Source organism: Chrysochloris asiatica, unplaced genomic scaffold, assembly GCF_000296735.1.
Source record: "Chrysochloris asiatica unplaced genomic scaffold, ChrAsi1.0 scaffold00028, whole genome shotgun sequence".
Lineage (NCBI taxonomy): Eukaryota > Metazoa > Chordata > Mammalia > Afrosoricida > Chrysochloridae > Chrysochloris > Chrysochloris asiatica.
The window spans coordinates 8,316,382-8,329,617 of record NW_006408546.1 but is presented as its reverse complement, the minus strand read 5'-3'; the positions used below and the strand labels follow the sequence as shown (position 1 = coordinate 8,329,617).

General features: G+C 37.6%; 1 protein-coding gene across 1 annotated transcript in view; it reads left to right on the top strand.

Annotated features, from left to right (window-relative positions):
- Nucleotides 1–13,236, top strand: part of TOPBP1 (topoisomerase (DNA) II binding protein 1) — an 89,120-nt gene that overhangs the window by 48,682 nt on the left and 27,202 nt on the right. The window contains exons 10-13 of the mRNA XM_006840032.1: nt 1,341–1,690; nt 2,321–2,493; nt 4,989–5,200; nt 6,451–6,737. Of these exons, the coding sequence (XP_006840095.1) occupies nt 1,341–1,690; nt 2,321–2,493; nt 4,989–5,200; nt 6,451–6,737 (1,022 nt within the window). The remainder of the gene's footprint in view (nt 1–1,340; nt 1,691–2,320; nt 2,494–4,988; nt 5,201–6,450; nt 6,738–13,236) is intronic.

Genomic DNA, 13,236 nt, shown 5'->3' with positions numbered 1-13,236 from the left:
ACCAGTCTGTGGGTGGGTTGGGCCTCAGGGTAGGCCTTGGCCTCAGTGGGAGTGTCTGGGCCTTGGGAGGACCTTGGCCTCAGTGGATGGGCCTGTGCCTTGGGCGTTCCTGAGCCTTGGCGGCTTTGCAGAGGGCTGGTCTAGGCCAGGGCAGTAGAGGGCTGGGGTCGTGGTTGCAGGGAGGTAGTGTCCATATTTGATGGCGTAAAAAATGCCTCTCTCAGTCTCTCTGTACCGTGGGTACCCCAAATTTCCTGATATCTGCGCCGATATCCATCTTTATTTTTTCGGCTTTGTTAGTTTATGTTTCCTTTTCTCTTGAAATGCAGCCTTCTAAGTTGGGGATGCTCTAACCCGGCATTCTAAGGTCTGCAGGGTGCAGAGGCACTCGTCGGCGCGGGCGTGGAAGCGGGAGCCGCGTGCAGGCGGGCAAAAGCTCAAAATGCCTGTAATTCCTCAGCAATTTGATCTTTTAAAAAAATGAGTTCACAATGTTGAAATATAAGATCTTATGTTTGTTCAAAGTCTGTTTGTCTGCTAGACAGAGATTTCTTATGTGCGATTCCACCCCTTTTCCCCGAGACTGACCTACCTGAGCTGCCTGGTCAGGGAAGCACTGGAAGTCCTCTGTCCCCAGTCTATTTTTGTCTTTTCTTTCTCTCCTGTCTTTTCACAGGGCTTTTGCTTTCTGCATGTATGATGTTATTCCAAAATATATATTAAGGACTATGTGTTTTGGTTAGTGACATACATAGTTTGTATAAATGTTCTTCTGCTCTGATCTATCAGCCATGTTTATCTTAAAATGAAATGATTGAGACCATTTGCCTAGATTCTTAATAAGTTGTTTTATGTAGAAACCGATACAGATTTCTCTAGTAGCTCTAGTTTCATTATGTGGAATTTTAGGTTATAACATAATCTTTGAAATAGAAGTAATTAGGATTCTCTTGTTGAATTTATATGGTCATTCTCATGTTTAGACTTTGTCATCCATAGTACTTAGAGCTGTTATGTCTGTTTTCCCTTAATGGCATTTTATTCATTTTTTGATACTAAGACTGATACAGAGTTATTGATGCTTGCATTATTTTCAACTATTTATGGTTTCTAGTGCACTAATGCTTAGACTCATAACATGATTGCTATTGATTGTCCTGCCTGATGGAAGATGGTAATACTTGATAATCCCTGAAGATAGAGTGAGTTCACATTTTTAAAGCCTGGGACGTTTAAATGTGATTGCTCTTTGCAGAATCCAAGCTGTGTTAATGTTCTTACTACGAAGTAAAGTTCATCTGCTAGTTATCTGTTATTAGCATTGTTTTCTCTTTTTTCAGTTGAAGCTAAGATGTCTGGAGCTGAGAAGTCTGAAGTTGAGCCCTTCAATGATGTTGAATCCCTTAATAATTCTACTCATATTTCTCTGCAAGAAGAAAACCAGCTTTCAGCCAGCCATTGCCTTCCTGACACTGTTATAATTCCCAAAGAAGGCTTATTTAGCAAAAAGAGTTTCCTTATTTTGGGTTTTAGTAATGAGAATGAGTCTAATATTGAAAGCATCATAAGAGAAAATGCTGGAAAAATTGTGTCCCTCCAGAGCAGAACTGTTGCTGATTATGCTGTCGTTCCTCTGCTGGGATGTGAAGTAGAAGCAACAGTGGACGAAGTTGTTACAAATACATGGCTGGTAAGAAAACCTTGCAGCAGTTGAGTTATAGTATTGAAGGGTATCTGAACGCCTAAAGTGTTGATGTTTATTTCTTAGCCATTTTAGATTTAGGTTAGTCAGTATTTGGGTTTGTGCACTCTCTAGGTTTTGCTTTTAGTAAGGGAAAGTCTGAAATACGAACATGTGCAAGTGTCATGGCTTTAATTATGGTAGAATAGAGGATATTGTTCCCATTATCAGCACGCTGGTCATTGCAGGTGATCTCAGTTTCCACTGTCTACTCACAATCAAAACAAGACATCCTTTTTTTTTGTATTATCTCCTTGTCAGCATATCACTGGTGATTTCACTATTGACCTTTGATAAGAATGAACGGGGGAAATTTTTAAGCTAATATCTTGGTAACAATTAAATTTAAAGTAATACTTATTGTTAAATAAGTAATAAATCGTAATTATTTTTAATGTCTTCATGTAATGAATTAAGGCACATATTTCTTTATCATTTTAGATATACTGTGGATAAGCATAAAGTTTTCTAACATAGTAAAATTACTGTTTATGTCAATTAAAATTACTACAGCTGAACCATTATTAATCTATGGTTGCTTATTTCAAGTTCACTTTAATGTTTCTCTTGTTTTTAAAGGTTACTTGTATAGACTTCCAGACTTTATTTGATCCGAAGTCAAATCCTCTCTTCACACCAGTTCCAGTAATGACAGGGACAACACCTTTAGAAAACTGTGTTATTTCATTCAGCCAGTGTGTTGGAGCAGAAAAAGATTCATTGACATTTTTAGCAAATCTCCTTGGAGCAAGGTGTGTAGTTTTTTAGTGCACTTGCTGTTAAAGTGTGCTTTTTTTGACTTTTTGGTGAATATTCAATTATAGTTAGGTATAGTGTGGGGTATCTATGTGATGATTCAGAGTGACAGACGGGAAGATAGTGTAGGTAAATGCCTGGTTAAATTTTAGGACTGTATACATGGTTTAACTATTTTGCCCATCAATAAAGGGAATAAGAGAGGACTTCAAAAGGTTTACAAGAGAAAAAAACATTATCTTACAATTCATGAATTATTTGAAGTATCCTCTTACTGAATATAACTTGCCTAAGCATTATTCCTTCGATATACTATCTGGATGGTTTATTGTTTCTTTGCTTTTCAGGTAGAAATGCAAATGAATTTAAAAGTTGCTTCCAAAATCCGTATTGGCCCAACCCCTAAGTGAATAACTGTTTAATCAATCAGTATAGATGAGCTAAACTTACATATTTTAAGAAAACCCATGTAAATGAGATCATAGAGCAGAACCCCAACTCTCTGCTTTTTAAACAAGTGACATACCTATAGCAAAATGACTCAGAAGGAGTGCTGTTCATACCGATGATAAAATGTTTATGTACTCAAAGATTATCACTCATAAAACACAAAAAAGATACAAGAAATCAACTGAAACATGTTACTTGTGTTGTTAAGTGCCTTTGAGTCTGCTCTGACTCATAGTGACCCTGTATAGGGTTTCAAGGAGCAGCTGGTGGATTTAAAACATGTTCCAGTGCATGGGAGTCTTTAACTCTCATGTTTTACTTCATGACAGTTCCAACGGACAGAAAACAAGAAAGGATAGAATTAATTAGAAATCTACCCTGAAACAGTGAAAATATCTTTTCAAGAATCTATGGAACACTCATATAAGTTGCCCATAATAAACCTGGCCAGATAGGAAACCTCAGTAAATTCCCAGATGTACAGAGAGCACAAACCATATTTCCTTATTACAATGCCAAAAAAATCTAGAAAAAAATAGTAAAAATTAAAAAAATGAAAAGATGTGGTGGTTATGAGTCGGGCTACTAACCTCAAGGTCAGCAGTTTGAAACTACCAGCTGTTCTGTGGGAGAAAGATGAAGCTTTCTGCTCTTGAAACAATTTACAGCCTCAGAAACCCTATGCAGGATCACTATGAGCCAGAACTGACTCCACAGCACACCACCGCCATATTTAAAGAAGATATATTAAACCATTCGTAAGTCCTGAAATAGTTATCCCAACAGTACAAGCAACCCTAATGCCCAAATTGTGATCTTAAAATACCATTTGCCTCTAAAACTAGAGTTTGAAGAAATGATTAATTCCAAATTTGGGAAATGTTTCAGAAAATGTATCAGTAAGTCGTTAAAGAAAATGAGTTCTGTTTATATCTGAAGTGATGTTGTTGTTAAATGTCTTCAACTCATAGCAGACTGTATAGGGTTTCCCAGAAGCAGGTGGTGGGTTTGAAGTGCTATCCTCAAGACTAGCAATCCAGTGCTTATCCTGCAATACTAGACCGGGGCCCCATCTCAAGTGATGTTGTTGTTAGGTTCCATCGAGTCAGTTCTGATTCATAGTGACCCTGTATGGGTTTTCCAAGGAGCAGCTGGTGGGTTTTTGTTTGGTTAGCAGTCTGGTGCTTATTCTGCAGTTCCATACCAGGACTCCCTCTCAAGTGATAAACTCCTTTATTCTGAGTTTAATATGCCATGAATTTGAACAAGTCACTTAGTCTCTCTTTTTCTATGTCTTTGAAATACTGATACTTAAATAATGAGATGATCAAATGGGACTACAGTAGGCCCTATGTGTCCTCTAATACCACATCCTCAGATTTAACTAACCATGGCTAATACTGCAGGGTGGGGGGAGTGCAGTTAATAGAGCAATTCCTTAAAGGCTGAAAAGCACCTGAAGTGCTATTTATGTAGCATTTGTATTTTTTTGGGTGTTATAAGTAGTCTAGAGATGATTTAAAGTGCATGTCAGGATGCATGGTTTATATGTAAATGCTATGCAATTTTATATAAGGGACTTGGGCATATGTAAATGCTATGCAATTTTATATAAGGTACTTGGGCATCTGAGTATTTTCCAAAGGGGTCCTAGAGTTATTCCCCGCCCACCCCCCATGCCTGCAGATGCCAAGAGGCTGTATGTAAAAATGCTTGAGAAATTACAAAGGCTTGAAAGTATAATATGTTGTCATTTATATGCTTTCCTTGCTTCCCTGATTGTTCTGTGCCTCTGAGAGGACAGGGGTAAAGTAGGTGAATGTTGACTAAGGAAGTAATTTTTTTTATCTAGCCTTTGAAAGTCTAATTTGCTTTTAAAAATTTTATTGTGGCAATATATTTTAATCACAGAATAGACATTTGTAAGGGAATTTATATTTGCTTGAACTATAGCCACATTGTTACATTAGAAACTTTGTATTTTAGTTTGCTGGCTAATTGCGTTTATGACCATTTGCTTTTGTTTAAATACAAATTTCAGTGTTCAAGAATACTTTGTTCGCAAATCTAATGCAAAGAAAGGCATGTTTGCCAGTACACATCTTGTTTTGAAAGAACCAGGTGGTTCTAAATATGAAGCTTCGAAGAAGTGGAATTTACCGGCAGTCACTATAATGTGGCTGTTACAGACTGCTAAAATGGGAAGAAGAGCCGATGAAAGCCGTTTCCTGATAGAAAATGCACCTAAAGAAGGTTGATGATTTTATTTTGTTCTTGTTTGTTATTTTTACAGTTGGATGGTTTCTGAGAGAAGAATGTGCTAAAGCTTGATTTTAGCCAAATTCATTGACCTCTGCTTTTCACTTTGGGTCCAAGTGCAGTACTTTTGGTTCTGTGAGCTAGTTGGGTGCTTTGTTACTGGGTGGCCAAAAGAATGGGTTTACATAGCACAACATGTTCTCGGTATGTGTACTTTCAGCTGTGAATACAGAACAATCGTGAAAATGAGATCCTGGGTTCGATTTACTGTTGATGCCTTCTGTGGCTCACACTGACGTGACACACCTTGTAACTAGTATACTCTCTTTTTGTCTCATCTTTGAACTTTTGGACATTTCCTGTAGCCCACTTCAGACTTGCCAGCTCTTCTTTTCTTTCAGATTTTAGGTTGGATCAGATGTTCCCTGGAACACTTTACTTTAGTCAACAAATACAGCCTTTATACCACTTAGATTTATTTCTCATAACACCTTATCTCATCTTATCTCTTGTAGTTCTTATCCCAGTGTTAAAATGCTGATTTACTTTTATGTCTCCTTGATAAGCTATACTCTCTGTAATGGCAGGGAACATGCATGTCTGGTGCATCCTGTGTGCTCAGTATCTAGCATTGGACCTGGTATAAATGCTTTGGGTCAAATATTGAAAAGAGGTAGAAGGCAAGACTGGGAGGGAACTGTAGCCACTTTTATAAGATGATGCCATCCCTGAGTGTATTTCAGGAAAAAGCAGCTTGCAAACAGCTCTCAGAGCCATTACATGCTTGCCCCAGATACACTGGAAATTTTATAACTGAGGCAAAAGTGATGTTTCATTAAGGACTCTTCTTACTTCACTGCCCTGTATTTCAGACTGTATTTGTTTATTCTGAGTACATGTAATTGTGGTTTTCTTTTTACTTTATCTTTAATGTGGATGACATTTATATAGTTTTTGGCAAATTCTGCAACTATTACAGGATAAAGCAAAAAGAGATTAACATGAATCCGTTTTTATGAGTTGCTTGTTTTAGTAATGTGCTTGTTAAAATCAACATACATTTCAGTGTATCATCTGGTTTGCTTCTAGAAGGTTTATAATTTTGGTTTAAAATGTACCTGAGAATTAACTTGAAAACTAGCAAGATTTAAAACATTAATTCATTAAACATTAAGTGCCTCTTTAGAGTATAGAAGAGGAGAGTAGTGACTCATATACTGTTTATTTTCATTTTAAATCTTTAGAACAAAGTTTGGAAATGGAAGTAACAAATGGAATGAATCTAAGTCCTGCTACTCCTGAGCTTCCTGGCACACACCTAGAAACACACAGGAAAACAGCTGTTACACCTTTAGATATGAACCAGTTTCAGAGTAAAGCTTTTCAGGCTGTGATTTCACAACATACCGGACAGGTGTCTGCCTCCCCAGCCATAGGACAGCCACTTCAGAAGGAGCCCTCACTACACCTGGATACACCATCAAAATTTTTGTCCAAAGACAAACTCTTCAAGCCATCTTTTGATGTGAAAGTAAGTTAAAGCTCTGGGTTAGCAGTTTTATAATTTTTAAAGATAAAGTACCAAATTTCTACATTAGCTTTAAGTTTGTAGTATCACATTTTTGAGAGATGTTTGCAAGTAGATCCATGCTATTGAATCTCAATATTTACAGGAAGAACAGAGAGGTAAAAAGTATGGATATATGAGGGACTTCACAAAGTTCATGGAATTATCTTAATTCCTTTTCCACAAACTTTTTGAAGCCCTCTTGTACACACATGCCGCTTTTTATGTATTGATTGATTCCCAGAGTACATAACATGGCATCCTTGTTTTGTTCCTAATCTTAAGGGGAAAGCCTTTAGTTTGTCTCCATTGAGTATGATAATCATCTACGAATTTTATATAGTGCCTTTATCACATTGAGGCAGCCTCTTTCTATTCTTAGCTTGCTGAGTATTGTGAAAGAATGCTAGATTTTGTCAAGATAGATGATCATGAAGTTTTTTTATTCTATAAATGTGTATTTCATTGATTATTCTGTGTGTGTGTTTATTATGTTAAACCATCTTTGCATTCCTACAGTAGATCTCACTTGATCGTGACATGGTGCACAATCCTTTTAACATGTTACTAGATTCACATTTCTAGTTTGTTTTTGTCTTTTGTGGATTTCCAGCCCTCTACATTCATGTGGTGCTGTGGGTTAATGCGCCAGACTGTAAAGCCGTTTGAACTGCAAGGTCGGTAGTTCAAGCTTACCAGCTGCTCCTTGGAAACCCTATATAGGGTTGCTATGAGTCAGAACTGACTCAATAGCACTACACAACAACAACAAACATTCATAAGGAGGCCTGGTGTGGTGCCGTAGGATAAGCACTTGACCTCAAAGTCGATTTGAACTACAAGGTTGGTAGTTCAAACTCACTACCACTTCTTGGAAACCCTATGCAGGGTGGCTATGAGTCTGAACTGATTCAGTGACACACAACAACAGCAAATATAAGAACTAGCACAGGTACTCCATATGATAAGCATTGGACTGAATCACAAGGTCCAAGGTTCAGGCCACTAGCTTGATGAGGCTTTCTGTTTCTGCAAAGATTTTTTAAAAAGCCTCAGAAACCCTATATAGGTTGCTATGAGTCAGAATCAACTCAATGGTGCTTAACAACAGCAGCATTCATAAGGGGGTATTGTTACTGTTGTTGTTAAATACTGTCAAGTCAGTTCAGACTCACAGCACCCCTGTACAGCGTTTCCAAGGAATGGCTGGTGAATTTGAACTGCCGACCTTGTGGTTCAAACCAACCTTGCAGTCCAGTGCTGTTGGTCAGTAGTTTTTTTGTGTCTTTTCATTGACTTTGGTATCAGAAATACTGGCCTCAGAATGAGTTAGGAAGTAATCCTTTTATTGTTCTTTTGAAAGCATTTAGGCAAAATTGTTGTCATTCTTTAAATATTTGGTGGTATTCTCTAATGCAGCTTTCTGGTGCTGGGCTTTTCTTTGTTGGGAGATTTTTTGATTATTGATTTTATGTCCTGTTTATTTTTTTCTCAGTTCCTTTTTATATATTTTCTAGGGATGTATAACAATGAAATTTCAAACATTCTTATTTGAAGACATCCATTAGGAAACATTTAAGAGGACAATTTGATTATAAAAAGAGGAATAAGATTGACATTTGGAATATAATATTTTAACATGTCAAAGATTTCCCTTTTTTCAAAAACATTATGCTTTCTAGGTAGGGTGACTTGAGTCCCAGTTTAACCAGCAGTCTTGTTTTTTGTTTTGTTTTGTTTTTCCTTTTATCTCTGCATAGTAATTAATTCCCCATTGCACACTTTGAAATATCCCATTTGAATGACAAATGATGTAGTCACCTATTTTCTGTGCCATAAAATAATGAAATATCCCACATGCAACTTTTCTGTAATTACCTGATAATTAGGAACAAAGAAAACTTTCAACTGTTAGAGTTTGAAAAACAAAACAAAACTTGACTCAAATGATAAACTAACTTCACTTTTCCTCCTCTAACATGTTTGAAATAGAGTCATCTAAATCAGTCTAAGTAAAGATGAAATTTTCTTGATCATCTCCATGTCTGCCTGTACAGAGGAAAACAAAACATTCTATAATCTTTCCCACCACAAAAGAGACATGCCTATTTTATAGGGTATCTATGTCTCACTAAAAATGATTTTTAAATGAATTATTTTCCATAGATATGCTACTGTCAGCTTCGGGTATTTTTGCATTTGTTACTACTGTTTTTAAAATTTGATACTTAAAAGACAAGTTCCTTTTCATGAATCACATGATAGAAGATGTCTATGTGCTTGCTTTGAACTATTTCAACAAACTGATGTGGCATACACTCTTCTATGTCAAGAAATTTGGAAGACAGTTACCTGGCCATCTGATAGAGATCGGTATTTGTACCCATTCCAAAATGAGGTGACCCAATGGAATACAGAAATCATCGGACAATATAATTAATATTTCTTACAAGTAAAATTTTCCTAAAGATAATTTAAAAATGGCTGAAACAGTACATTGACAGAGAACTGCCAGAGGTTCTAGCTGGATTCAGAAGAGGACATGGGACGGTGGGTATTATTGCTGAGGTCGGTGGATTTTGGCTGAAAACAGAGACTACCAGGATGTTTACCTGTGCTTTATTGATTGTGCAAAGGCTTTCGATTGTGTGGATCATGACAAGCTCTGGACAACATTGGGGGGACTGAGTATTCAGGAATACTTAGTTGTGCTCATGAGGAACTTGTATATAGACCAAGAGGCAGTTGTTCGAAAAGAACAAGGGAACACATAGAAGAGGTGTGCACCAGGGTTGTTGTATTTTACCATAACTTCTTCAGTCTGTATACTGAGCAAATAATCTGAGAAACTGGATTATATGAAGAAAAATATGGCATCAGGATAGGAAGAAGATGCATTAATAACCTGTGAAATGCAAATGATACAACCTTGCTTGCTGAAAGACAAGAGGACTTAAACTACTTACTGATGAAAGTCAAAGACCACCATCTCTAGTATAGATTGCACTTCAATGTAAAGAAAACAAAAATCCTTACCACTGGACCAATAAACGACATCCATAAAAATGGAGATAAGAGTGAAGTTTTCAAAGACTTGAGTTTGCTTGGATCAGCCATCAACACTCATGCAGCAGTGAAGAAATCAAACGGCATATTGCGTTAGCCACATCTACTACACAAAACCTCTTTAAAGTGTTCAAAAGCAAAGATGTCAATTTAAGGACTAAGGGGTGTCTGACCCAAGCCATGATAACTTTCAGTAACCTCATTCATATACATGTGAAAGTTGAACAGTGAATAAGGAAAACTAGAAGAAATGATTCATATGAGTTATGGTGTTGGAGGAGAATATTAAAAGTACCGTGGACTGCCAAAAGAACAAACAAATCAGTGTTGGAAGAAATACAGTCAAAATGTTCCTTAGAATCCCAAATGACCAGACTCTACTGTCTCTCATATTTTGGAAGTATTATCAGGAGGCCTCAGTCCCTGGAAAGGGACATTATGCTTGGTAAAGTGGAAGGTCAGCAAAAGAGAGGAACCCCCCCCCCAGTGTACAGCAGCGGGCTCAAATGTAGCAACGATTGTGAGGTTGACACAGAACTGTGCAGTGTTTTGTTCTGTTGTGCAAGACATCACTATGAATCAATACCGACTGGATGGCACCTAAAAAGAACAAAACAGATACTTGCTGTTTCTTTACCAAGCCAACATTTTGAGGCAAAATTTCAGGATCCAGTCATCCTCCTCAGTAAAACATTTTGCATCCTATTTAGGGGGGAAGAAGCCTTCTTACTGACCTACAGACTAGCAATGTAGGGAGTGTGCTGAGAAGAATATCTATCCTATTATCATCAAGTTAAGTTGAGCTCATACTTGTTAACTTAGATCCCCCCTGGCTCAACTTTCAGCCAGATAGGCAGGCTTACAAAGTGTACAATAATACCAGGGAGGCACACACTTATGAGAGCAGTCAAACACAGGAAAAAAAAAAAGAAAGCTATTCAGCTCTGCCAGCGCAAGGAGGTAGGTACAGGAGGAGAGGAAGATGAGGAGAAACTTAGTGTCCTATGAGGAAATACAGAGACTTGTGATGGGAAAAGCACAACTGACATGTAAAAACCAACCCCAAAACAATGGAAGTGAATACCATGCTTTGTAGAAAGCCTCCAAAAAAGTACCCCAGTCACAAGGACGTTGTTCTTTACAAATGAGAACAATTCCTCACCCTTGCTCTTGACATCATTGAACATCTTTTGGCTGTACTTTAGCATTCCTCATTATCTGTCTCTACTCTCTAGTCAACCTTGATAGAACCAATGTGGTTTTCAAGCTTAAGAAGAAAAAAATCCTCCCGCAGCTGTTGCCACCAGCTTTCCAGCCTTCTGTGATATCTCCAGTGATATCTCCGTTGAAGAGCTGGGAGGCAGCCATGCTCTACTTTTTGGCAAAGGGCTCAGATCCTTCTCTGAACAGCTTGTGCCACCATGGTCTGCCACCATGGTTGCTTTTTAGCAAATTCTACAAGGTGCAGCGACTCAAATTTTCCCCCAAAATTTGTTAACTGGATGTGGCCATTTCAACATGGAGTATAGTGTCATCACTACTAGCTGACTTCCAGCATCTGGGGTAGATGTTTCTATCTCCATTTCTGGGGAGAAAGAGCCACAAGTTACAGTGTTATCACAGTATGCAATCTCAAGTGAAGACTCACAGTGATAATAATCATTGCTTATCCTTCGATAATCCTCTACTTTTAAAATTTTTTATTGTGAATTAAGTGAAGGTCTACAGACAAGATCATTAGTTTTACATTCAACCAGTTGGTACTTATCTTGTATCTTTATAGTACCAAATGGCAAAGAATCCATACTATTGAATTAAAACTCCTGTGACACATAGTTTTCTTGACACGTTTTCATACTCATTGGAATTTGTTCCTCTGGGGCTATTAGCAGTGGGTCAGCTCTGTGGTCTGAGGCTCTCAATGTCTATTAAGATTTATATTTCATTTGTCAGTTTTAGAAATTTTTTCTATGATTTTCTCCATTTCAGATAGGATGTCTAATTTGTTCAAATATAATTGCTCATAGTATTTTTGAATAATCCTTTTTATTTCCGTAACGTTGGTAGTAATGGTTAACTCTTATTTCTGATTTTAGTTATTCTCTTTTTCCTTTGTCACTGTAAAGTTTGTTCATTCTGTTATGTTTTTGAGAACCCAGTTGTTTTGTATATTCTGTGTTTTTCTATTTTCTATTTCATTCATCTCCTTTCTAGTCTGTTACATCTTTCCTTCTGCTAGCTTTGTGTTTAATTTGTCCTTTTGTTTTCTAGTTCCTTAAGGTAAAAAATTAGGTTATTGACTTAAGATCTTATTGTGATAGTTTACATGAGAGAACATCAGCTTTACATTCATCCTATCATATTTCGTTTCATTGCAATGATTACAATCCCCTCCATGCATCATCATTCAACAGCATTTGCTTCCATTCTCTTTTTTTTTTGATGTACATCAGAGCACTCAGGAATATATAACCATTTGAACAATCAAAGGGCGCACCCTGCAAGCCTGCCCCCCCGGCTGTCAGCACACAGCCCCTCTCCCTGAGTCCAGGGTCCTCAGCCACGCCATCTCTCCATGTCATTGTCTCTGTCTCCATCTCTGGCATTGCTGCTTCTCTGGATAAGGTCCTGCACTCCGCTCTTCTCCCTTGATGGTCTGGGGGTCTTCCCTCCTTTTGTTACAAAATGTCTACCTTTACATTTGTAATACTCACTATCAGTCCTGATAGCAATTATGTATTGAACCACAAAGTCTTTTTTTTTCCACTGTTCGTGGTTTATTTGGTTTTTTAGTTGGTATGACAGATAGTTAACAATGTTTATATATAGATCTTTTTACATTACATGGCTATGCACCACTACTATAATATGGTACACAAAGTAAGATCTTTTAGGATCATTATGCACAAGACATGGCAACGTTGGATTTAAACATTGGATCCCAGGATGTGATTGAAAAAACACATTGGGCTAGGCATGTGGAGTATAAGAACCAGAATTGACATGACATACAGTAACCACAGCCTTCTGGTTTGAAGGGTAGTGGCAGGACGGCAACATTGGTAGTGGTGTCTCAGAGGTGTGTACTGTTGTATACCAACCAAGTTGCAACTACACGAGGTTTAGTATTATACACCATTAGGGGATAGCTGTAGGTTTTTATGGACCATTACTATGTCTGACTTTAGGAAAACATATGTTCTTTCTGGGTCATAATTTCACTGCTTTAATCACAGATCCGATAAAAAGGACAACATGCACAATCCCCAATTAAAATCCCTTTGCAACCTAGACTGTGAAGTTGTATGACAGCAGACTTTAATAAAACTGCAGCTCTTTCTGGATGTTTCACATGTATCTGCGCTCTTCTTCAGGAGTCAGCGTCACCTTCACAACA